Source organism: Leptonychotes weddellii, chromosome 11 (genome assembly GCF_054177405.1).
Source record: "Leptonychotes weddellii isolate Sample4059 chromosome 11, ASM5417740v2, whole genome shotgun sequence".
In the NCBI taxonomy this organism is placed as follows: Eukaryota; Metazoa; Chordata; class Mammalia; order Carnivora; family Phocidae; genus Leptonychotes; species Leptonychotes weddellii.
In genome coordinates, this window is record NC_138379.1 from 59,841,368 (window position 1) to 59,867,936 (window position 26,569).

At 36.8% G+C, this 26,569-nt stretch overlaps 1 protein-coding gene across 1 annotated transcript in view; it reads right to left on the reverse strand.

Moving 5' to 3' along the window:
• Nucleotides 1-26,569, reverse strand: part of NOX4 (NADPH oxidase 4) — a 139,680-nt gene that overhangs the window by 106,768 nt on the left and 6,343 nt on the right. Inside the window, exons 3-4 of the mRNA XM_081797335.1 lie at nt 5,508-5,618; nt 3,785-3,913 (exon numbers count right to left, since the gene is read on the reverse strand). Coding sequence (XP_081653461.1) covers nt 3,785-3,913; nt 5,508-5,618 — 240 coding nt within the window. The remainder of the gene's footprint in view (nt 1-3,784; nt 3,914-5,507; nt 5,619-26,569) is intronic.

Here is a 26,569-nt window from a genome sequence, read left to right on the forward strand (position 1 = left end):
AACATCGCCAAGGGCAAGGGAAGCAAGGGCAATAATGAACTATTGGGACTTCATTGAGATAAAAAGCTTTTGCACAGCAAAAGAAACAGTCAACAAAACCAAAAGACAACCGACAGAATGGAAGAAGATATTTGCAAATGACATATCAGATAAAGGGCTAGTATCCAAAATCTATAAAGAACGTCTTAAACTCAACATCCAAAGAACAAATGATCCAATCAAGAAATGGTCAGAAGACATGAACAGACATTTTTCCAAAGAAGACATCCAAATGGCCAACAGACACATGAAAAAGTGCTCAACATCGCTTGGCATCAGGGAAATCCAAATCAAAACCTCAGTGAGATACCACCTCACACCAGTCAGAATGGCTAAAATTAACAAGTCAGGAAATGACAGATGTTGGCGAGGATGCGGAGAAAGGGGAACCCTCCTACACTGTTGGTGGGAATGCAAGCTGGTGCAGCCACTCTGGAAAACAGTACAGAGATTCCTCAAAAAGTTGATAATAGAGCTGCCCTACGACCCAGCAATTGCACTACTGGGTATTTCCCAAAGACACAAATGTAGGGATCCGAAGGGCTATGTGCACCCCAATGTTTATAGCAGCTTGTCCACAATAGCCAAACTATAGAAAGAGCCAAGAATTCCATCGACAGATGAATGGATAAAGAAGAGGTGGTATATATATAATGGATTATTATGCAGCCATCAAAAGGAATGAAATCTTGCCATTTGCAAGGACGTGGATGGAACTGGAGGGTGTTATGCCGAGCGAAATAAGTCAATCAGAGAAAGACATGTTTCATATGATATGAAGAATTCTTAATCTCAGGAAACAAACTGAGGGTTGCTGGAGTGGTGGGGGGTGGGAGGGATGGGGTGGCTGGGTTATAGACATTGGGGAAGGTATGTGCTATGGTGAGTGCTGTGAATTGTCTAAGACTGTTGAATCACAGACCTGTACCTCTGAAACAAATAATACATTATATGTTAAAAAAAAAAAAAAGAAAATAGTAGGAAGGGAAAAATGAAGGGTGGGGAGATCGGAGGGGGAGACGAACAATGAGAGACTATGGACTCTGAGAAACCAACTGAGGGTTCTAGAGGGGAGGTAGGTGGGAGGATGGGTTAGCCTGGTGATGGGTATTAAAGAGGGCATGTACTGAATGGAGCAGTGGATGTTATATGTTTTGGAACACTACATTAAAAGCTAATGATATAATGTATGGTGATTAACATAACATAATAAAATTTTTTTAAAGTGTAAAAAATAAATAAATAAAAAAGTGGACAGGAATTTAGAAGTTGGTTAACTAACAAGCAAGGACAGAGTTCCAAGGGAATTTTTAAGAGGCTGTCCAGGTGAAACTTGTCTATGGCATAGGCATAAAATATTATTTAAGCAAAACTGTCTGTGTCTTCTAGCTTTATCATGTCTGAAATGTGTAAGTTTAAAAAAATCCCTTCATTTTAAATTAAGGTTTATGTGTTAACTACATGCTTTGTGGTTCCTTCTTTCTGAATTCTCCTGAAAAAAAGCCCTAGGTATCAGTTGTCTGAGATACACCCTTAAGGGATACATTCACCTTCTTTAAATGACCTTTCAGGTCAAAAGAAATTGGGGCTTCTAATTTTGGGCAGCAGGGAGAAAGCCAGGCCAGATATTTTGAATAGATTTTCTGATTTAATTCTCTCAACAAAACAATGAAGTGGATAGAAACATCCCTATTTCACAGAGAAGAAAACGAAGGTTAGAAGAGGTCACCCAGCTAAGGTCAGACAACTAGTGAGTGGCAAAATGCAAACAGTCTGGAATGCGTGTTCATTCATGGCAAGACTCTACAAGATCTCAGTCTCTTCGTTGTTCTCCAACTAAACCAGAATATTTGGACACAACTGCAGCTTAGAACAAACCAAGTTACAAATGTGTCCACATTCCCGGACCCTCCTGCTTTCCTGACCTTTCACTCCCTCTGTTCTAACCCAGCCCTGACCCCAGCCACACCCTTAGTCCTCATCTCATCCTGGACTCTTACTCCATCCCCAGCCTCTTGAGTGGTATGGAGTCCTAATCCTACCCGAGCCTCTCCCCATCTCTCGCCTGCAGATGTGGGACCCACCAATAAGATGTCCAGGGACAAAACAGTGCAGATGCCTGTTTCGACAGTACTTGGCAACTTTTTAAAAGCAGAGAGCTTAATGACCTCTTAATAGTAGCTGCACCAAAACATGTCTGATTCAAAATAGTCATACATACATATCCAGACCAAATGTCCCTGGTGTCAAAACAGGTCTGCCCTATCAAGTCATGACCGGAGAGAAATGTCAGGTGCTATGCCACTGAGATAATTAACACCTGAGATTGTAAATTATAACTAATTTCACCCTAAAAACTTCCTATGGGAGGTCTCATTTTAGTCTTCAAACCATGAGGCAGGTGCTACTGTCAATCACTTTATGATTAAAACAACAACAAATCAAAAACCAGAGAGCTTATGTCATATACTAAGGTAGAAGGGCAGTTGGGGATAGATCCTACACAACCCTGCCTCCAAAGTCCAAGTACTTAATTAATATGTTTATCACTTTCTGTTCCAAAACTTGAAAAAAACCACATAAATATTCAGGATAAAAACTTCTTTTAAAATGACTCTTTTAAAAACCAAAAGATTCTCACTTGATATTTTTTTTCTTTTTTCTTTTTTTTCTCTTTTTTTTTAATTATGTTATGTTAGTCACCATACAGGACATCATTAGTTTTTGATGTAGTGTTCCATGATTCATTGTTTGCATGTAACACCCAGTGCTTCATTCAGTACCTGCCCTCTTTAATACCCATCACCAGGCTAACCCATCCCCCCCCCCAGAACCCTCAGTCATTTGATATTTTAACTTGGAACTGAACAGGATAAATTTCCACAAACATTTGATATTTAATACCAAGTATTAATATCAAAGAAACGTTTATCAAATATACTTTTAAATGGAATCACATTCTATGGATGTACATTTCACATTGTAATTTGTATGCATTTGAAGTCCTATCATATCTTTATTTTTAAACCTTAAAAATTTTTATTTTTGGGCGCCTGGGTGGCTCAGTTGGTTAAGCGACTGCCTTCAGCTCAGGTCATGATCCTGGAGTCCCTGGATCGAGTCCCGCATCGGGCTCCCTGCTCTGCAGGGAGTCTGCTTCTCCCTCTGACCCTCCCCCCTCTCATGTGCTCTCTCTCATTCTCTCTCTCTCAAATAAATAAATAAAATCTTTAAATAAATAAATAAATAAAATAAATTAAAAAAATTAAAAAAAAATTTTTATTTTATTTCTTTTAGTCTTTCTAAATGAAAGTATTTACTTGTAGGAAACAATTATTAACAGCTTGAGAGCCAAGTCTCATACATTATAATGTGAAAACTATATACATAATGCGTAAGATACACTCATTTTCTTTTTTTTTTTTTTAAGATTTTATTTATTTGTAAGAGAGAGAATGAGAAACAGAGAGCATGAGAGGGAGGAGGGTCAGAGGGAGAAGCAGATTCCCTGCTGAGCAGGGAGCCCGATGCGGGACTCGATCCCGGAACTCCAGGATCATGACCTGAGCCAAAGGCAGTCGCTTAACCAACTGAGCCACCCAGGCGCCCCGATACACTCATTTTCTATAGCACCATTAGGCAACTCTCTTTAAACACATGGAAGAGAAAATTAAGGTATGTGATGAGAAAATCACAAGTAGGTGACAGCAAATAATTTACAGAACAACAAAAATACCATTTATAAAATGTGTTCTAACATAATATTTTCATATCTTTTTGTTTTCTCACCTGAAAAAATACATATAGTCACACCACAGGTTATATGGAATGTTCTGCTTTTATCCAACAATCTTCTGGTTCTCCTGCTTGGAACCTAAATAAAATTCAGTATGGTGAAAATGAAGCAGGAAATAAGATATGTGTACAAAGTTTTTCACTATAGCATTGTTCATAATATCAAAGATTTAGAAATATGGCAGAGGCCTAGGAATTAAAAGTTGGTGAGATGAATTATGATATATCTAGTCAGTAGAACACCCAAACCATTACAGAGAATGTGAGAAGACTTATTGATATGGAAAGATGTGTCAGATATATGGCTAGGTAAAAGTGATAACACATAAACTATAGTCCTATAGTGTTTAAAATTAATGGCATTCTATGCAAATCTGAAGGCATTTACCCCAAACTAATCTGTGATTGTTCCAGCACAGTAATATTAGGAGAAACTTTCACTGATTACTTTACATATTTCTGGAATGTTTGAGTTGTACAATATATATGATTTCCTTTTGTAGTCAAAAAATAAGATGATTTTTAAATGAAGCAATTCCATCTACGGTTCTAAATGCCTTCTTGATCTTATAAAAAAATAAAATGTCAAGCATCTTTGAATACTTATATTTCACATCAGGGGACCATTCTTTAAGACTTATTTAAATACTGAGAGACTTAGGTGGGCACTTTTCATTTCCTGCAGTTTATCTTCTCTTTCTTCACACCAAGCCAATAGCCAGCCATAGGCATCAAAACCTAGCATTTTACAATAGTAGGCAACCTAGAGAAAGAGTTATTTCCACAAATTACTGCATTAAAAGCAAAGAGTTTCTAAATATAATTACATGAAAAGGTTGAGAAGTTTTACTGCAGTAAATCTGCTCATATGAACCACACAGAACATCAAAGTGACTCATATTAACAACTTCTTTTAAAGTATCAATATTGATCCAGGAATGCCTTATTATTTCAACAAAGAAAAGAAACACAAACACACCAGGATAACTGAAGACAAAAAATAATTTGTTGAGTTTTAATTTCCAAAGTGCTTTACTGTTTCCGTACAACCTTCATTTTACAACATCACACATGACATCACATCTTAATCAAGACATCTCCAAGACTATTACATAGCTTAAACCATGCATGTATTTGAAAAGGAGATAAATCGCCACCAACACCAGTAGACACTGTATATTTTGATGAAAGTCCACAGGGCTCTAGTTTCTAGTTTGCTCACCTGGACTTAACTAAATGAAAACACAGGCTCTAAATGAGGCATAGTAGTATAGTGGAAAAATCTCAGAACTGGGACTGATCTTAGCTCTGCCATTTTGCTAGTCTCATGATGTTGGTCAAGTTACTTAACCTTTCTGTGCCTCAGTTCTTCATCTACAAGACCTGTAGAATCATTGTGAGGATTCACACTTACATCCATGGAGTGCTTAGCCCAACACCTGAAATCACTATTAATAGCCATTTCTATTATGCACTGCCTCTATCTAGCATTGCAGAAGAGCTCACTGATCATCTTGACAGGTGACATGGTCTTTACTATCATCTGGTAGCTGACAGCAGATGATAGAAATCAGTCTATTAGGTCAGACCATGAAAACTCAGTAGTACTAACATGCCACTGTTCCACTTGGTTTTTTATTCTGGAATCTGTGACTAGGATTTTTTGTTCTTACCTTCTGGGATCCTCGTAGGTAAGCCAGGAGCATCCGGCACATGGGTAAAAGGATAAGGCTGCAGTTGAGGTTAAGAACAGATGCGGAGGCTCTGCTTAGACACAATCCTAGCTGAACAAATAAGGCAAGAGTCAAAACACAGTCAAGACAAAAACAGACTACAAACTTGCTGCAGATCTCACCCTGCTTCTCCTTGAAGGATCATGGCAAAATGCCAACTTCTTCGAGAATCTTGAACAACTGCCTACTTTCCTCTCACCAAAAACCCCTAAAAGAAACTGGTGTCTGTCTGCTCTGCACTGCCATATAACTTAGTCTCCCCTCATTTCCACTAGTGTTATAAACACTTGAGTACATTTTTCTGGCGTGAAGTCAATTTCTTGTTGTGCCCCCACTATACTGTTATGGGTATGAAGGGGCCCTCCAGAGCCTTGGTGTATTATCAGGTACCTCCACACTGGTGCAGTTGAATCCTCTTTTCACCGATAAGGTGCCAAAAATTTCAAATAAAGCTTTTTCATTTGTGTTCTCTCTAGAACCTTCTGACCACACAACCCCCTTCCAAACCATTGCCTGCCTGCCTTTCAGCTCTTTACCTTACTGACTCTACCCATCTTTCAGGTTTTACCTTAAGCACTGTGCCTCTAGAGTTCTTCTGTGACCCAAAACTAGGAGGGGTCCAGATTAGCCCCGTACAAAGATAATCATAACCACATTGTGCATTGCTTTTTTCAAAGAATCAGAACCCTCGGTGTTGAGGCCATACTTTCTGGCAACTAATTTTAAATCAAACTCCTGCTAGATTGTCATCTGCTATTGTCTGGTACTACCTACATTCTTCATATAAATAGTGTATCACATGAAAACAAGAGAAGGGGTATCTGCACTCTTGTCCTAAAATAAACATAAAAGGACTTTATTTGAAGGATGTTGACTAAGAAATATGTATAAGTCAGATGCTTTTCTTATCTTAAAATTATTTATGCTCCTGAGATTTCCAACTTAACTCTTGGCAAAATAGCAACTCTGTTACAAAATGTTTGTTGTCAGCGCATGAAGTATTGTTCCTGAAGGGGAGACAGGGTAATAAGTCATGTCAGGAAAGCAATAATTTTCATTGACTTATATAAAAAGTAATTAATATTTCCAGTTAGGCTATTTCTACACCATGAGTTAGAAAACCTTAGGGATATATTAAATGAATATACTAGTAATTAGACAAATAGAAATAAGCCCCTCTAGACTATCTAAAAAAATGTTAAATATTCTCACCTCACTCAGCAAAGTTATTATCATTTCAGAGTGATGGGTTTTTGTTATTTAGGCCTCCAGAGAAATAGAGTAATTGTTATCTCTTTGATCTGGCATGTGCACATGATAAGAAAATTTTAGCTCAAGGGATTTTAGATGATAATTTTATCTGCAATTTTAATGTACCAGGACAATAATTCACTTAAAATTTATCAGCTAAAATCTATCATATAAGTGTAGGACTTAAGAGATACAAATAAATTATCCAATTTTATTTTGTAGTTCAACAATTTAAAGAAAATTCTTATAGTCTTCATTTTCTAACCATATATCGTGTCTGGAAGTGTTTTATTGTTGTGCTTATATTAAATCACATAGTAATTTAACTCAAAGTGGCTTTAAGTGTCCCCTTAGGATAGATGGAGTTTATCTTGGCATACCACTTCTTCCTTAACAATGCTATAAAATCTACCCGGAAATTTTACCAAGGACTCATTTCCTCTGTATGTTTGTTCCTGAATTTTTTAGTTTTAAATTTTTCAACAAGATGAAACTTCTCTTTACTAGGTTATCAGAGTACAAAACTCCCTCATTCTGAAGCAATGGAGAGAGTGAGGAACATGGAGACAGATCGCAGTCAAGTGGCGCAAGCATAGGAAACCACGTGATCTACTTACTACATGGGTAACATCCTACGGCGAAGAGCATTTGTTTTATTTAGTCCCTCTTAATGCATGACCATTGTAAGAATCTGCTCCCTCAAATGTTTACTGAACACAAAGGACCGCCCCAAGTTATGTGGCCAGGTCCACTCTGTGACTCTGACTCGTGTTACCATTCCTAGAGCACTTAACCGCTGCTCTACTTTTCCAACTTCATTCGAGTTTGTTGTCACCAGATGGCAGTGTTACTTTCACGTTTAGAATCCTACCTGTCAAGGTCTCTAAAACATAATTGAGAATTCCATATGTAATTTTAAAACTATAAATATATTTTAGATGAGTATATACAAATAAAACACAGCTTACTCCTTTTTATGGACTGAATGTCTGTTCCCCCCGAAATTCATATGATGAAATCTAATGTCAAGAAAGAAAAGGAAAGAAAGAAAGAAAGAAAGAAAGAAAGAAAGAAAGAAAGAAAGAAAGAAAGAAAAGAAAGGGAAGAAAAAGGAAGGAAGGAAGGAAGGAAGGAAGGAAGGAAGGAAGGAAGGAAGGAAGGAAGGAAGAAGAAAGGGATGCCTGGGTGGCTCAGTCGGAAGCATCTGCCTTTGGCTCAGGTCATGATCCCAGAGTCCTGGGATAGAGCCCCGCATCGCGCTCCTTGTTCCGCGGGGAGCCTGCTTCTTCCTCTGCCTGCCACTCCCCCTGCTTGTTCTCTCTCTCTCCCTCTCTCTCTCTGACAAATAAATAAATCAAATCTTAAAAAGAAAACAAGAAGAAGGAAGGAAGGGAGAAATCTAATGTCATAGTATTTGAGAGCTTTGGGGAGGTAATTGTGTTTAGATAAGATTATGAGAGTAGGGCCCCCATTGTGGGATTAGTGCTCTTGTAAGAAGAGGAAGAGACCACAGCTCTCCAAAGACTCCATGTCAGGATACAGCAAGAAAATGGCCCTGCAAACCAGGAAAAGGGCTCTCATCAGACATCAAATCTGCTGGCACTTTGATCTGAGACTTCCCAGCCTCCAAAACTGAAATAAATGTTCTCTTAGCCACCTGGTCTACAGTATTTTGTTAGAGCAAACTGAACTAATGCAATCCTAAAGAACATCATAAGAGCATATGCCATTTGAAGCAAGTTATAAAAGAATATAACATCTGCGTATAACAAGTGTGTGGTAATTTTCCTAAAATCTCAAACACATGGTTTCTTATCTTAAATCTGCTACTTAATAACTATTCATCTTGAGCTAGTTAACTGTCCTTTTCTGTAAAATTAAGAGGGATAAATGTTCTTATCTGTAAAATTAATATAATATGCTATGATACAATAATCCTAGTTCTTAGAACTTTTGTGAAAAGTAAAACCAGTCTAATATATGCAAGCACTATATAAAATTAATTTATTGCCTTGAGGTCACTGTATCACATCCTTTCTCTGAATGTTCTCCTCTGTACTTCTGCAGTAAGTCCCACTTACATTATTCATTCAATATATATTTATTGTGATATGCACATATCCCAAGGCACTGGGAGTTCAATGGTGAATGAAAAACAGAGAACGTCTATTCCTTAGTATCTTTATATTCCAGTAGGGGAAACAGATACTAATCAAATAGCTACATAATCAAATGTAAATTCTAACAATGATCAATGCTGTGAATGAGAAATACAGAGCACAAGCATGTGTAACAGGAAATGAAAGCTAAATAAGAAGGTCAGGAAGGCTTCCCTGATTAAGTGAAAAGTGAACTGAGATTTTGAGGGTGAGAGTACAAGTCATCCAAAAATGAGAAAGATATCCATACAGAAAAAAAAAAAAAAAGCATGAGAACTGATGCGACAAATGGGAGCATGGTGTATATATGAGAATTTAATAGTAGGTCAGTGTGGTTGGATTGGAAATGGAGGGTGATTACAACAGAAGACTGGAGAAGGGGTAGACCTGCTGGATTGTGTAGGTCACATTAAGAATGCAGGTCTTTATTCTAAAATCAGGGCAGAATGAATGTGTTTTAAGCAGAGAAGTGATATAAAGAGATTAGTATTTGCTAATGATTACTCTGAATCAAGTATGGAGAACAAATTGGAAGAGAGTAATTTGGGCAATTACATTACTTTGTGTAATCATCACAAAAATGTCATTTGAGACAAGGATTGCATTTTATGGTAATTATGACTGAATCTTACATACAGAAAGGATCCAGTGTTGACTAAATATTGTACTTACGAGTAAGTTTATTTTGCCAAGTAATTTACCAATACATATACCTCTGAACTTGGAGAACTAAAAGGGCCTCTCCACATCCCACCATCCACCCAGAGTCTAACCCCTTCTATGACTGCCCTAACCAAAGGTAATCCACCCTCTGTTGATTTTTTCCTGAGATAGCAGCCTCTTCCACCATCAAAAACTTGTTCTGCTTTCTTACAGTAGCATGAAGTCTGCATCTCTGTAACTTCCACCCACCAGGCAGCTCTAGATAATAGTATTCCTAAACTGAAAATAAAAGAACAATGATTTGCTAATCCAATCTTGTTTTCTTCTTGCAAAACACAATCAGTTGCTTCTGAAATTCTTGAAATAATCGTTAGACTCCCTCTCATCTCTATGACCTTTCCCAATTCTGCCAGAATTCAGCACATCCTCAAGATATTAGTAAACATAGACTAATAGTAGTAGGCAGTACTGAAGAGCATCATCTCCCTCACAAAGCCCATGATCTCCGCTAATTCTAAGACTGTGCTAATTTATAGGGCAACTCTGTTACATAATGGCTCATCTTAAGTTTGCAACATAGAGATTTTCTCACATGAGTTGCTACCGAGCAATGATCCCTATCCTACAGTGGAAAAAAACAATGAAGGTGAGAGATAGCAGGTGCAATGCAAGAATGGATTGGCTTTAGCCTATTCGATCATATTGGGTATAAACCCTAGATTCTGACATTTTTCCTTCTTAATTTTGCTTTAGCTAAAAATTTTACATTCACATTTTCCACATCTTCATCTAAGTTTTTGACAATGCTATTAAAGTGTAACAAAATCCTATTGAAATTGTTGACCTGCAAACTACCTTTTTCAGTAAATAAACTTTCAAATGAACATTTTGCTCTCAAATGGGAATTTTCTCAAAAATTTTGAGGAAATATGACATTCTACATGTAAATATCTATGCAACACTATTGCTCAAAGGGATTTGTAAAGCCAGCGAAGTATTAAAAGTAAGTTTCAATAACTGGTCATTTTTCTGTAGCTACCTCTCAGTGAGTCAACAATTAGTCAACTATTTGCAGGAAAAAAAATAAAAATTACCATAGAGGTTTATAACAAATTATTTTATATTCTGATTTGGTATTTTGTGTTTTGTCTAAAACTATGTAAATTTGTACTCATTGAGGTCAATTTTGTTGACTCTTTTTAATCAAACCAAATGAAGCCTACACAACCCTTAATTCTTACATGTTGTATAGCCACAGCACTGTAGCTCTATCATGGGGCTTTACACATCATCCAGTCCAACCTTCTTTTTGCCACTATTCACAATGCTGCTTTGGAAAGAAACAGGGGCTAGAACCCAGGCCCACCTCCAGGTTATCTGACATTTTCTAAGAACATGTCACTCCCCAGAACAGATACGTGAATCCAGACATCTTGCCTAGCGCACTTTTCAAACCATAATACTTCCTTACTCTTTCAATTGCTTATCTGTTATCCAACCAGTATATTTCCCTGTCATTTTGTGTAACTCTTTGCAAAAAATTTTCCTACTCTGACTGCACACTGAAATCACTTGATGGACTATTTAAAAATAAACACATCTCTGTTGTACTTCCTGAAATTTTTATTCCTTAGTTCTGGAGAGGGGGCCCCAGGAAGTTCACCCAGGCTTGGCAATCGCTGTTTTAGAATGAACTTCAAAGTCAAACAAACCTGAGTTTAAAACACCTTTAGAGCTGTGTGGCCTGATGTATTTTCTTACCATGTTTCATTTTCCTCATCTATAAAATAAAAACAATACATCAACCTAAACGGGTTATTGTGAGTATTGAGTATAGTACCTAGTGCAGTGCCCAGCATCTAGTAAAAAGTCAGCAGAAGCTATTATCATAATCCTGGTCCCTGGCCATCCACAAACCTGCTCTAGTTTTAGAATGTAAATGTTCTTAAAACACACCTTTCTGCAAATAACTTTTTCCTAGACTGTCTTTCCATCCTCAGCTCTGAAGAATTAAGATTCTAGCTGCAGCTATGGGAGCTGAGCTTTATTGCACTTGTCCATATCTAAAGATCTCAAGGAAAGTTCTAAGCAATTAGTGGGTGTTCAATAAACATAGGGCAGATGAATGAATGAATGAGCCTATGAGATGATCCTTCAGTGTCCTCATTTTGGAAAATTAAGAAAAAAAAATCAAGACCAAAAGTGATCAACCAAGAAATCTAGTTTACATCTAGGGTTAGACTCAGACCTGCTCTTTCCATCAACCATATTGCCCAAGAATTGCAACTCTGCCTCCATTTCCCCAACTGCCACCATTCTGGAGACTAGGATTTACTCTAGGGAACTACACACCACCCAGTTGAAGAAAATCCTCAGGGCCACTGTAGCTCTTTGATGAAATTGTATAAGTCATCTAATCCAACCCTCTTTTTATACCAACTTATATTAAAAGTCTGTAAATAAGCCAAATTGATGATGCCATAGGGCCAATTGTTATCCTTTTATATTTAATGCAGCTCCTGGATGCATTACCAAGATTAATCAGCTCTTCTTCTAAGTTTTTACCACATATCTCCATTCCCTATCCCTAGCTCATGTCATTCCTTCTATTTGTGATGCCATTCTACCTCTTTCAACCTCCACATTTCCTTTAGAGTACTTTACATATTATATTGTAATATTTTACCTATTTATTGTTTTCTCCCCAAAAGCACTGCTAAGGGGCAATGCCCAAAATGCCTCTTATTGTTGGGGACCTCAAAAGCGCATGCTCATTAATAGTGAAAGTTATTTTGAAAAAAATAATCCTTGGGGAAAATATGCTTTTAGCAATGAAAGTCAAAGAAAAGTAGAAGTGAGACAGATACATGAGCAAAAAGAGACAACCCCGTAAAGTAGTCCATACAATTTTCCAAAGCAATAGTAACCACTTTTTATTGTCTTTATAATCACCAAAAGGGTCCATGGCAGAAAATCAGAACTGTTTAGTTTTCCTATCCCTATAAATCAAACTTGTGATCCTAACTTAAATTTCAGTGTGTACCATTAATATATAACAGGGATATGAATTTAGAATATGATAGGTATTTCATACAGGCAGGATTGCATTTAATGAGTCTTAAAAACAGTATTTCAATGAAAAGGTACTTCAAAAAGTTGATTACCTAACTACTTTGATATGGTTTCATATGAAAACAATAATGAATAACATGCCATGAACTGTCAGAAAGCAGTTAATAATAATTGGAGTAATTATTTCTTTAAAAAAATTCCAAAATAAACTGCCAATTCAGTGGTCTTGGGGTATATCCAAAAGCTCATGAATGTCTCTTCATTCCATTATGAACTGTAATTCATGCCAAATGATCCTAGCTGGTTTCTGTCAACTAACTGCCCTGGAAACTTTTAACTATGATGTAATTTTTGACTCAAGTTGACCTCTCTTCCAATCTATAAACCTCTTTTTTTTTTTTTTTAACACTGTCTCTAAAGAAGCTATCAGTTCTAAAGAAAGAAGCTGGGGGTGGGGGGCGGATTTTGTTTCCATATAATTAAAGAGACCACCAAAAGAATAGAATCCATCCTGACTTCATATGCAGATTTCCTTATGCTTAACTCAAATCTTTCCTTTTATATCTCATCATCCATCATTCCACCCTTTCTAGAAGTAAACTTTCTTCCATTTTCAGTAGGAATGTAGTCTTTCCTTAGAAGTCTATTACCAAACTGTGGAAGGAGCCAAGATGCCCTTCAACAGATGAATGGATAAAGAAGATGTGGTCCATATATACAATGGAATATTACTCAGCCATCAGAAAAGATGAATACCCACCATTTGCATCGCCATGGATGGAACTGGAGGGGATTATGCTAAGTGAAATAAGTCAAGCAGAGAAAGACATATGGTTTCACTCATATGTGGAACATAAGGAATAGCACAGAGGGCCATAGGGGAAGGGAGGGAAAACTGAAGGGGGAGAAATCAGAGAGGGAGACAAACCATGAGAGACTATGGACTCTGGGAAACAAACTGAAGCTTTCAGAGGGGAGGGGAGTAGGGGGGATGGGGGTAGCTGGGTGATGGGTATTAAGGAGGGCACGTGTTGTGATGAGCACTGGGTGTTATATGAAACTAATGAATCATTGAACATTACATCAAAAACTAATGATGTACTATACAGTGGCTAACTGAACATAATAATAAAAAAAAAGTCTATTACAAGTCAGAAAGAAATATAGCTCTCAGAGAAGAAGAAAGCAAGACTGTTACAATTATTATTGTTATTATTATGGTATTTCTGTCCAGATTTTGTCTACCTTGTTTTTCCTGTGCCAGAAGCCCAGAGAGCAGAAGAGATTCACTTCTAGACTATATGTCTTCTACAAAAGTTAAAGTTCAACCTAAGTGGGATCCAGAATTGCACTGAACACATTCATGGGTTTCAGTGGGCAATGCTGTCTACTGAACAGGTCATCACATTAAAAAGCATGACATTTTTTATCACACTTAATACCTGTAACCTCTACCAAGGTCATTGTCTCCAAAACCTAGAATTGGAAAACTTAACAAAACAATGGTAAAAACTTGCTCCAGTTTCTCTTGTAGTACTGTTCCAAAAGGTAAAAACACATCAAATGAAAATGGCTTTTTAGGGGCGCCTGGGTGGCTCAGTTGGTTGAGCGACTGCCTTCGGCTCAGGTCATGATCCTGGAGTCCCGGGATCGAGTTCCACATCGGGCTCCCTGCTCGGCAGGGGGTCTGCTTCTCCCTCTGCCCTCTTCCCTCTCGTGCTCTCTGTCTCTCATTCTCTCTCTCTCAAATAAATAAATAAAATCTTTAAAAAAAAAAAAAAAAAGAAAATGGCTTTTTAGCTGACAAAATGAATTTTTTAAATCACCTATTACATTCCTGCAGATATTCGTGCTCATCTCTTACCATCTACTCCTATCTATGGCACAAGAACAAGGGTCTTGAGAATTACAGTGCATTTGCTTGTATGTCATTGTTACAGTTCCTCTTCCTACAGAAGTTAGCCATGTACAGGGAAAAGCACCAAGGAATGGCATGCATTTTGCAGAGCACGGCTGACTAGAAAGCTGAGGCAGGCCTTGTTTCTCTTTCATCACAGGTCCAGCACATCTGATCACAATTACTGGATATTTATTTAGTAACATCTCAGCTACTCTTCATCAGGAATCATCATTCCAAAACTTTGCATCATTCTTCCTCATCCTTAAAACATTTTTAATTTTTCAACATTCCTCCTAAAAGTTAGAAGCCAAAACAGAGATACTAGTGGCCCGAACACATGGAATAATTTTTGAAAGGAAACAACAGTCATAGCAATGGCACAGCCTCACATGGTTAGAATTGCAATCAGACTATCCACAATGACATATATTAAAATGCATACAGTGCGGGCATACAAAAAGAACATAGATTATATAGAAATAAAGGGGTTCAGTCAGGTAAGCGTCTGCCTTCAGCTCAGGTCATGATCCCAGGGTCCTGGGATCGAGCCCCATATCAGGCCCCCTGCTCAGTGAGAAGCCTGCGAGAGCAAGAACGCTCTCCCTCTGCTGCTCCCCCTGCCTGTGCTCTCTCGAGCTCTCGCTGTCAAATAAATAAAAATCTTAAAAATAAATAAATAAATAAATAAATAAATAAATAAATAAATAAATAAATCTCATACAGTGAGTATAGAATATTCAATATTAAGATTTTTCTCTCATGACTGTCAAGCATACCCTACTTAAACATATCTATTTTACTCTTCCTGAACTCAATCCTATTTCTTAATAACTCTTCTTAACTGACTCTATAAAACTGTCTTTACGTTCTATCTTGGTCCTCAAGATATTAGCAATCTTAGCTAACTTAGCGTGTCTTTTAACCATAACTTTCAACTTTGAATCCAGTAAAATTTCTTCTAGTCTTTCTTTGGAAAAAAAAAAAATACTGTCTCCAAGAAGATATTAATTCTAAGAAAACAAACTCTGGGTGCATGAAAATGGCCAAAATGGGTAAGAGAGTAGGTACTCAGTAAAATGGACTGAATGAATGGATTGTTTGGTACAGACTATTGACCTAAACTTCCTGATGCATACATATTTAAGCACTAGACTCTTTCAACAAATTCTTCAGAGTTTAATTGGTCAACACACAGTGGCCCACACTAGTTCATCTCTTGGTAGAACAATACATTAAATCAAATGTAAGATGATAAATGGGTGTAAGAGAGGAAATATAAATCAAAAATAATATTTTTTCCCTAAAAAACTAACATTTAATAGGTTTAAAATATCTCACTTTGGAATTTCTTAAAAAAATAAAGTGGCATACAGAAATACTTGTCCAAGTGTATATATAAATTTCTACAAGGATATTCACTGCAGTATGGTATGTGATATAAAAACAAAAAGAACAGAACCAAAATGGTTAACAGTAGAAAAATGAAAAAAGTTTTCTATATATTACGGACAGTATTTAGCCACTGAAAATAAGTTAAACTTGCATAATGGAAATGAATTAATAATATACAGGTGCAAAATGAGTATCTGCACATAACATAGATTATATAGAAATAAAGGGGAGTTTCTAATTTTTTTTCTATGGTTAACATCAGTATTCAATGTACAGAAGCATGTGTTTCTTTTGAAATGTAATGTATTTTAACAATTAAGTACCAAGAACTAAATGGATAGATCACAATGAAAACCCACACTAATTAAAACTAAATGGGTTAATACACTACAAACTTCTAATAACACATCCAAAGGACATAATTATAAAAACAGAGGAGGTATTCTACACAATGATGTTGTTCACAGCATTTTCTGGGTTAATAGAGGCCATCTGGATGCCCAAAATTTGGGGAGTGCTTGTGACAGGTATGTTTGCATTTATTCAGTGAAATATTAAAAATAAAAAATGTATGTTTAACAATTTGTGATAATATAATAGAAATAAACCTAATATAATATTTGATGCTGCATGTTAAAAGAATATAAAACTGTTTATTCTGATTATATTATTTAAAAAAAAAAAGAAAAAACTTGTATTTAAGAAATACACCAAAATGTTAACAGTGGTTATGTGTGGGTCCTGAGATATAAATGACTTTTTTTGCATTTCCTCCCATTTTCTATAATAAATATGAAAAAGATTTAATAAATTTGAAAGTCACAAGAAAGATTATTTTCTAAAGAAAATGGAGTGGGAAAAAGTCAATTTGAGGAGAAATATTTTCTTTAGTGAAAATGCGAAAGGAAATTTTCCTTTTATTTCAACTTTTGTGCATTTCCCATTTTTTCTCTTAATTGTATATATTATTTTCATACTGAAAAAAATGACAAAATTTTATAAATTATCTTGCAAATATTTCCATGGCTTAAGGTGATAACTTCCAGAAGAAGGACATTAAGCTACGCTTTTTTCCCAGCCTTTGACAAATAAGGAGATATTTACTTAAAGTTCAGGATCAAAAGACAGGATAAGATAGGACAGGACAAGAAAATAAAGGGCAGAATAGGATGGGACAGGATAGGGTGGGACAGGAGAAGACAGACTAGGACAGGACAGGACAGGATGAAATAGGACGAGACAGGATGGGATAGGACGGGCCCAGGACAGGATGGCACAGAAGAGAACAGGATAGGACAGGGCAGAATAGGACAGGAACAGGAAAGAGGGAAAATGATAATGAGTGACATTATAGCTGGCAAGGGAAAAGGGGGTTCCAGGTAATGAACAGAAGAACTACCAGGGTAATGGGAGGCTGTGACAGTTACCGATTCTTGGACACTAGTGCAACTTAAATGGGGCCCAAATGTTAAATATCCAAACCACGGGTTCCTTGTGACAGATAGCATAACACATTTCTTACAGCTTGGTTAGCTTATGTGCTCTTAAGGTATTTACCAAACTGGTCCTGGGAAAAAATAAAGTATTTCTACATATATTAAAATATTAATAAAGAGGGCCCTCCCTCATATGCTACCATGTACAAAAATAAAAAATAAAACAAAACAAAGAACAAACAAAAATAACCCTCCAGTCACACTCCATCCCACAACCTTTGAAACCTTGCTTGGTCTTTGGGCCCATACAGCTCTTTATTATATTATATTTTGCAGCGCAGAAAGTAGGGTGAATTGTTGCTGTGACGCTTCTTTGTTTATCTTTTCTATAATCCATTCTGCTCTATTCACCTATCCTTTTCATGTTCTCTCCTATATTTATTCCATGTCCTATATTTCTTTTTTTTTAAGATTTATTTATTTATTTTAGAGAGAGAGAGAGTACAGTGGGGAGGGGCAGAGGGAGAGGGAGAGAGAAACTTCAGCAGACACTGCACTGAGCAAGGAACCCGACACGGGGCTCGATCTCAGGACCCTGAGATCACAACCTGAGCAGAAACCAAGAGCTGGAGGCTTAACTGACTGTGCTGCCCAGGCGCTCCCCCCCATTTCTTATATTTCTAAGTCTGATGTTATATGTTATTATTATTGCTTTTACTATAACTGTTTATATGGCTGTGTTTTTTGTTTAAATGGTTAATATTATGTGCCATACATAAGAAAAAAGCCACAGGAATATAGAAATCATATAATACTTAAAATACTTGCTGCATTCTTCCCTTTAGTTATCCAATAACCTTTAGATTTCTCACTGGAAACCAGTTACTACAACGGAATGTTGATTTTTAGAATTGTTCTATGTGTGATATCACCTCCAATGTCATCTTAATCTCACTAAAAACCATCATAACAAGTACACAGAAATATCCTAACAAAATATGTAATTTTGTTACAATATGAACAGATTAGTTGTCCTTCAGTGATTGGGCAAATCTCTAAGGTATAAAACCAGGAAACTACTGTATAATATTTACACTCTAAGAATACGCTTTATGTTCATCATGATGTTATATTAAGCAGTAGGAAATTAGAGGAAATCAAAGAGTCCATTTCTGGGAGAACGTGCAACTAAACTGGCAGATGCGAAACACGGCATACTGTGAGCAATTAGAAACAAAACCCCAAAGAACCACATCATCACATGACAGACTTTGAAAACATAATACCAGATGGAAAAAAGCAAGAAACAGAATGAGTCTATGCATAATACCATTTCAGTGAGTTCACAGAAACATGCAAATAAAATAGCGATAGAAGGATACATGTCAGCACATTAAAAAGGTTGCTACTGTCAAGAGGAAAAAGGAACTGGAGAATTGGAGAATGAGGAGTGATTAAACAATGAACTAATAAATGAATGAATGATGAAGCAAAATACCCATGAAGACAGTGTGCTATGAACTAAGGTACATGTTTAAATACTCCGTACCTGAAATCCAAAACATAGCTTTTTAAATCCTTTGTTTTTACAGAGAAGATTCACTGCTAATGTCCTTTAAAGTTAGTTCTCTTCATGTGTACCTCAATCTTTGGTTGATTTGACAGAAAGCTTTAAAAAGGCCAAAAAACTGAGATAAAATTTGAAAACCATTACCAGTTAAAAAGCAATTAATTGTGAGCTTCAATAGTTTTGAAATTATAATTAACAAAAACACACTGCCGCTTGCAAAAGAGCTCTTTAAATCATTCAGAATGTATACACTATATGAAATTAGGAGTTAATCTCTTAATTGTGTCATTAGCAGCCATTTACAAATAGATTTCAACATCAAAACATTCTTAACTTCAAAAACGTTGCCTGAAGGAAATGACTCTAACATTGTCAACTCTAACTTGCCATTAGCAAGAAGGAAGTCATACTTTCTGAAGGCCTCACACGCATTTCTTCCTCATCCTACTCAATCCTCTCCTCAAAACAAAACAAAACCCTGTAAGAGATACTAGGTTAAACTATGCAAAACTGCCATTTTTCTAAGTCAGAATATTTCAATACTGGAATTTTTAGGTAGTTTGATTTCATAATATAATTCTCCATTTAAAATTGAGGAAACTTCGGGTGCCTGGGTGGCTCAGTCGTTAAGTGTCTGCCTTTCGGCTCAGGTCATGATCCCAGGGTCCTGGGATCGAGTCCCACATCAGGCTCCCTCCTCGAGGGGAAGCCTGCTTCTCCCTCTCCCACTCCCGCTGCTTGTGTTCCTGCTCTCGTTGTCTCTGTCTCTGTCAAATAAATAAATAAAATCTTTTAAAAAAATAATAAAATAAAATAAATAAAATTGAGGGAACTTCAGGCTTTGAAGATTTCAATAAATTAATTATAGATACATTTCTTAAAAGGTAAAGTCCCGATTTCCACTTTAGTCAATTTGTCCATAAAATCCATGTTCTCATATTACATTGTTCATTACATTATACTGTTTCCATTAAACTTTGGAATTTTCACAGGTATTAATATATTTGAAATTTAAACTAATAGTCATTCCACGCTTAGGAAAAGGTGGTAACAGACACTTAGTTTGAACAAGAATTTTTACGCATGTCACATAAGACTTGGACAAATTTTATATATCTAAAATCTGTGGGTTCAACAAAGTATGTTTTCTTCTTTAAGAATAACATGTCCTGGGGTACCTGCGTGGCTCAGTTATTAAGTATCTGCCTTCGGCTCAGGTCATGATTCCAGGGTCCTGGGATTGAGCCCCACATCGGGCTCCCTGCTCAGCGGGAAGCCTGCTTCTCCCTCTCCCACCCTCCCCTCCTTGTGTTCCCTCTCTCGCTGTGTCTCTCTGTCAAATAAATAAATAAAATCTTTTTTTAAAAAAAAAAGAATAACATATCCAAGCTTTAAAATCAGTGCAAGTAAAAGACTAGTTTTCTTCAGGCAAACCAAAATTAAGTAAACCTTACAGATCCATTGTCATTAGAAACTCATCTAAGATGTTCTTTTGACTCATTCTTCTAAGATGTTCTTCTAAGATGTTCATTTGACTCATTCTTCCCCTCTCTTATGTTTTACAAAATGTACAAGATCAAAATAAAGAGTTCAGTGATGGGTTCTACATAGTCCAAGCCAAGCTCCAACCCCACAGAAAACTTCCACAGGAGGTAACAAATGTAATACAGACAATGCCCAACAGCAAATGCCATTTCTTGAGTGGAATAACATTCATATTGAAGCTCTGCATTCTTGTGGTTTAATATGAGTCATTTTTTTCCAACTGGAACCCATTAATATAGACCACTGATGATATTTGCTTAGTTTTCCCTTTAGATATTCTGAGCTAGCTGGAGTGAGGGAGGGGGGGACATATTCTTTACCTTTGTTTGCATCACCTAAAGCACTTTACAAATGAGCTTTTGGGTCCATGCTTTTCAAACTGAGGAGAATTCACAAAGCTCAAAGGCCCAAAGTAACTTCTCAAAAGCAATTTGGCCAAGGGAAATCAGTGAGAGGTGAAAGCACTCTTATCACCTATTTCAGTATATTCACAAGAGGTGGTTCTTTTCTTGTACCACAACTCTCTTGGGACACCCTCACCAGCATGGAAATCAATGTTCTCACTCAAGGTAGGGTGACAGCGAGTTATGCAGATAATTAGAAGGCCCATAAGAGAGAGAATTGGGGGTGGGGAGGAATTAGCAAAGAGAATCAAAAGTATAGCATGGGGAAAGAAGAAATTTGTTTGGATCACTACCCCTTTGTATCCTTCCAATGCACCTGAGCTTTCTAAGATCACATGAAACAAAATTACTAGCACTTTGAAATCAGCTATTCGATAATCTTATCACAGGAGAAAGGAATATAGTCAGAAAGGTATTCACCATAAATCATTTCTTAGATTTATCTTATTATTGAAGTGCCCACTTTTTTTAAAAAATTCAGATGTATAAAATGCTTTTACTTTGTGAACATCACTCATCTCTTCTTGCCTTAAACTATTTAAGACCTCTGATATCCTTGGATGTGTCTGAAGACCTTTAACAATTTCCAAATTCATGAAAACCATTAAATCATGCAATTTAAACCACGTTCCCCATAGAACTTGTATTTGATTCATTTATCAAATGAAGTCATTGTCAAATTCAAGTTTTCAATTTCTAAATATGTAAACATCCTATTGATCATGCAAAGTCCATCTCCTAAATCTACTTTTTCTTTAGTCCCACTGCCAAAGCACTAAAGAAACTAATTTTCACATGACTTTTTACCACACTATTTGATTACTATCACATCACAAAGTTGCATTAAAATGTGGATACTAAGAAGTGAGACCCACTCCCCACCTAAGTCATCTGCTCTTATACTAAGGTCTGTCTTAGTTTGTGCCTTAGCCCAATTATTAATTACAACATGTCACAGACCTTCAAGATCCCATTTCAAGAGTCAATACTGTAAATGTAATGCATCCTGGATGTTAAAGGGCATCTGCCACTTTTCCCTCATTCCTTTCCCTGTGACTCCTCCCTGGAGGAGCTCTGTCATGGTGCCATGGCTGGAGCCTTAAAAGCTGGGAGGAATGACAGGATGCAGCAACAGTAAATGGTAACCATTTTTCACATCCATGATGTTTTTCAATTCTTTAAAGTACTTTCCTATCCTTTACATCATCTAATCCTCAACACAACACTCTGAGATAAGTAGAACAGTTTCGTCATGTTTCAGTTAGGTGAATTGTCATCTGTGGCTATGAAGGAGAGAAGAGGGAAGGAAAGAGGAAATTTGGCTTTGGGGGGAACACCTGTTATGTAATGGGCTTTATGCTCAGTATTTTATTCCATGAACGATTTATTTATAATTTCTGTTAGTTTCCCCTTATGTAATAGAACCTACCTTGTGGACTAGTTAAGACTCTGACACAGAATGTATAAAGAACGTAACTCAAGACGTCTGGGTGGCTCAGTCAGTTAAGTGTCTGCCTTCGGCTCAAGGTCATGATCCCAGGGTCCTGGGCTCCTTGCTCAGCGGGGAGCCTGCTTCTCCCTCTCTCTCTGCCCCTCCCCCCGCCTGTGTGCACGCACTTGCTCTCTCTCTTACATGCAGCCTCTCTCTCTTTCAAATAAAATCTTAAAAAAAAAAAAAGAACATAATACAATGTCTGCCCATGAGAACATTTCAATGAATGTTGGCTCTTGTTATTACTATTTCTTTTAATTTGCTTTTTTTAATTTTATTATGTTATGTTAATCACCATACATCATTAGTTTTTGATGTAGTGTCCCATGATTCATTGTTTGCGTATAACACCCAGTGCTCCATTCAATATGTGCCCTCTTTTAATTTTCTTTTAAGGTTCACAATATCCTGGTGAGATAGGAATTATTTCCCTTGTTTACCTGTTGAAGACTCCAAGTTTCAGTGAAAATTAACAAGTGCTTTTTGAATGAAATAAATTCTACTTCAAGCTGAAATTCCACACAGCCATCTAACCAAGGTGCTACAAATTTTGTGTCAATTACAAATAGCAACAGATATTTGCTTTGTCCAGAAGGATCAAAGAGGGAGCCAGAGGTCAACCAAAGGAAAGGATAGGTCTCCCTGTCCTAATGTCATCTGCTAAATGCTCGGCAAGTTCCCTTCATCTTTACATAGTTCTGAATTCCTTTTATTATTTTTATTTATAAACATAAATAATTTATAATATTACTATTCGGTGCTATTAATACTATTAATGCTAAATAATACTACTTAATTACAGTAATAACTATCATTTGCTGAGTACCTATGCACCAAGTGCTAAGCATTTCACCCACATGTTCTCATGTAATCTTCACAACTAAACTAAGGGAAAGACTTCAACCCAACTTCACAGATGAGTTAAACTTATACTCAGAGAAGGAATTTACCAAAATCATAAAGGGAGATAAATGCCTGAGCTAGGATTCAAACTCATATCCGTATATCTCCAAGGTCCATGATCTTCGTTTGATTGTTGTTTGATTGCTTATTTGATTTTCCTCCCCAGAATGACCTAGGTACTTTTAAAATCAATTTTAGGATCACCACATTGCTTAGCACGATGAACTAGAAAACTTGACTAGGATTAAAAAACTGAGTTGATAAAGAAGACATTTAACTCCACTAAGTTCATCTATCAAATGAGCTAAATGAACTAGATCAACCCGTAAGGTCCCTATAACATTCAGCGATTCTACAGGCTCCTCTCCCTTGGGCTGGGTGTTCCCCAGAGAAGGCAGAAAGCATATGACCTCCAGAATTGTGAGGAAACACATTTCTGGTGGTTAGACCGCCCAGTCTGTGGTACTTTGTTATGGAAGCCTGAGCAAACTAATGCAGGAGACACCAGTTAGGATGAGGTGTTCATATCTGCCTCAGGTCTAAGAATAATCCATAAACAATATTCTTACCTTCATTTCTGATCAAGTACTTTTTGATAAAAAAACACACAAACATACATATAGACAGTCTGATGCAGAGCCAGTGGTGGGACATATAAGAACCTCAGGCAAGTGTAGAAAATTCCAGCTTCTAACCCCATCTGTCTCAGAACCTCCCTGGTAGAGCACAGTGATTGAGAACATGGTCTTCAGTATGAGACAAATGTGGGTTCAAATAGGGCTTCTCCAGGTGTTAGCTGTGTGACTTGGGGAAAGTTACCTAACCACTCAGAATCTCAGTTTCTCAATCCCCTAAAAAGTGATACTTCCTATTTTCCAGGCTTGTTACTTATAGGGATAATTTAAATATAAGGAGTAAGTGAGATTATAAACAGAAAGAGCAAAGAACTAATTACATCTGGCACATAGTATGTGATGAGTAAATGATAAGTTGTTATCATATTAAACTATATGAAATGGTTGATATTTGATTTTTTATCAAAATGGCAATTCCATATAGTTCAGCCTACTATATATAATGTCACATAGAGGCAGAAGAGCATAATGGTCAATAATACAAGTTCTGGAACCAGGATATTTGGGCTGGAGTCCTGCCTCTGTCACTCACTAGCAAGTTACAGAACAACCCTAATTCAATTGCTCGGCTGACAAATTAAAAATATCTACTCCAGCGGCACCTGGGTGCTCAGTCGGTTAAGCATCTGCCTTCGGCTTGGGTCATGATCTCAGGGTCCTGGGATCGAGTCCCAAGTCAAGTTGGGCTCCCTGCTCAGCAGGGAGTCTGCTTCTCCCTCTGCTCCCTCCCCCCCATCATTCATGTTCTCTCTCTCAAATAAATAAATAAAAATCTTAAAAAAAAATCTACTCCACAGGATGGATGGAAAGGTTAAATAAATTAATCCACACAAAGCTCTTAGACTAATGCCTGCTACCTAGACAGTCCTCAGTGAATGTAACCTACTATTGATGTTATTAATATTATTAATAACAAAATGAAGGAAGTAGATTTGAAATTCTCTGAAATTAATTCCACCTTCTAATTCTATTCTGTTTTGGCTGGTATTGATAAAAGAGAGGTATACAGTGGGCTTTCAGCTGTATACCATAAGGAGGTTAAACACTGAGTGCTATAAGTCCAACAAATATTAAGGAATCAGAAATAATTTAAATAAAAATAAGTCTCATAATTCCTTAATAATTTGTTTGAGACAAATCTAAAACAACTGTAATGCTGAAAATTATGTTACCTTAGGGGTAAATCAATAATTTTCCTTAACTTCTTAAATTGCTAAACATCTTTAAATATCATTTCACATAAGATGGAAAGCTAGTGGTCTCTACATTGTGGGGTTTAATTTGTTTATGCATATGTGCATAGAGTTGTTCATCATAACAGACTGACTGTTGGACTGAGGATCGATGGACCAGAATAGTAACCAAGCCACTCATTCAGTGGGTGATGGTGAGCAAATCACTTCAACTTCATTTTTCTGTTTGGGAAAATGAGGAAGAAGTCTAAGTAAAGATGCCAAAGCTTACTTCCAAGTCTAAAATTCTGAGTCTTTATCTACTGTAAATGGATTAAGAATATAACGATTGCGTCAAAGTAATGTAAGTCATTTCACCTGGCAATAAACAGGAAGTAAAGTATTTTCAAATAGCAGAATGTTAAGAATAAAGACAACAACAACAAAAAAACTCCCATTCAGTTAAAAATATCCCCTGAATTGAAACCACAACACATGCCTGGGCAAATCTAAGGGGTAACTTTTACATTTTATGCAATAAATGAAAAGAATTAATGATCAAGCCTTTTCTGAAACCAACAGATGGTATATATTCCTTCTCAGCAGAAGTAAAGCTGCCTGGGCCAGCTATGAAACAAATAGTGACTTAAAATTCTAGGTCCATTTGTACAGACACTCTAATCTCTGACCTTAACAAATTCACATGACATCAGATTTCTGTCTCTGAAAATTGTTAATTATGATATAACTTCTAAGACTTTTGCGAGGGTAAATTAGTTAATGTTTCTTAATCACTTCAAGGATAATGATTAACCAAAAAAAGATCGTCACTGTGAGACTAGAAAAAATCTCCACGCTCACAGCTTTCTTCCAATTAACATAGGTATCTCAATAAAAGTTTTTTAAAAAGAAAAAAAAGATCTTCATGACCGTGCAGTAGATCTAAAATAATAATTGTGAGGGGGCGTCTGGCTGGCTCAGTCGGTAGAACATGAGACTCTTTATCTTAGGTTTGTAAATTCGAGGCCCACGTTGGGTGTAGAGATTACTTAAAAATAAAACCTTTCGGTGGCGCCTGGGTGGCTCAGTCATTAAGCGTCTGCCTTCGGCTCAGGTCATGATCCCAGAGTCCTGGGATCGAGCCCCACATCGGGCTCCCTGGTCTGCGGGAAGCCTGCTTCTCCCCCTCTCACTCCCCGCTTGTGTTCTCTCTCTCGCTGTGTATCTCTCTCTGTCAAATAAACTCTTTAAAAAAAAATAAAATAAAATAAATAAATAAAACCTTTCAAAAAATAAAATAATAATTGTGAGACAAAGCAAAAAAAGTTAAATTTCTCATCACAACACCATGAGAATATCTAGGTTGAAACTGAACGGTCCATATACAAATGTAAGTTTTGGGGGGAAA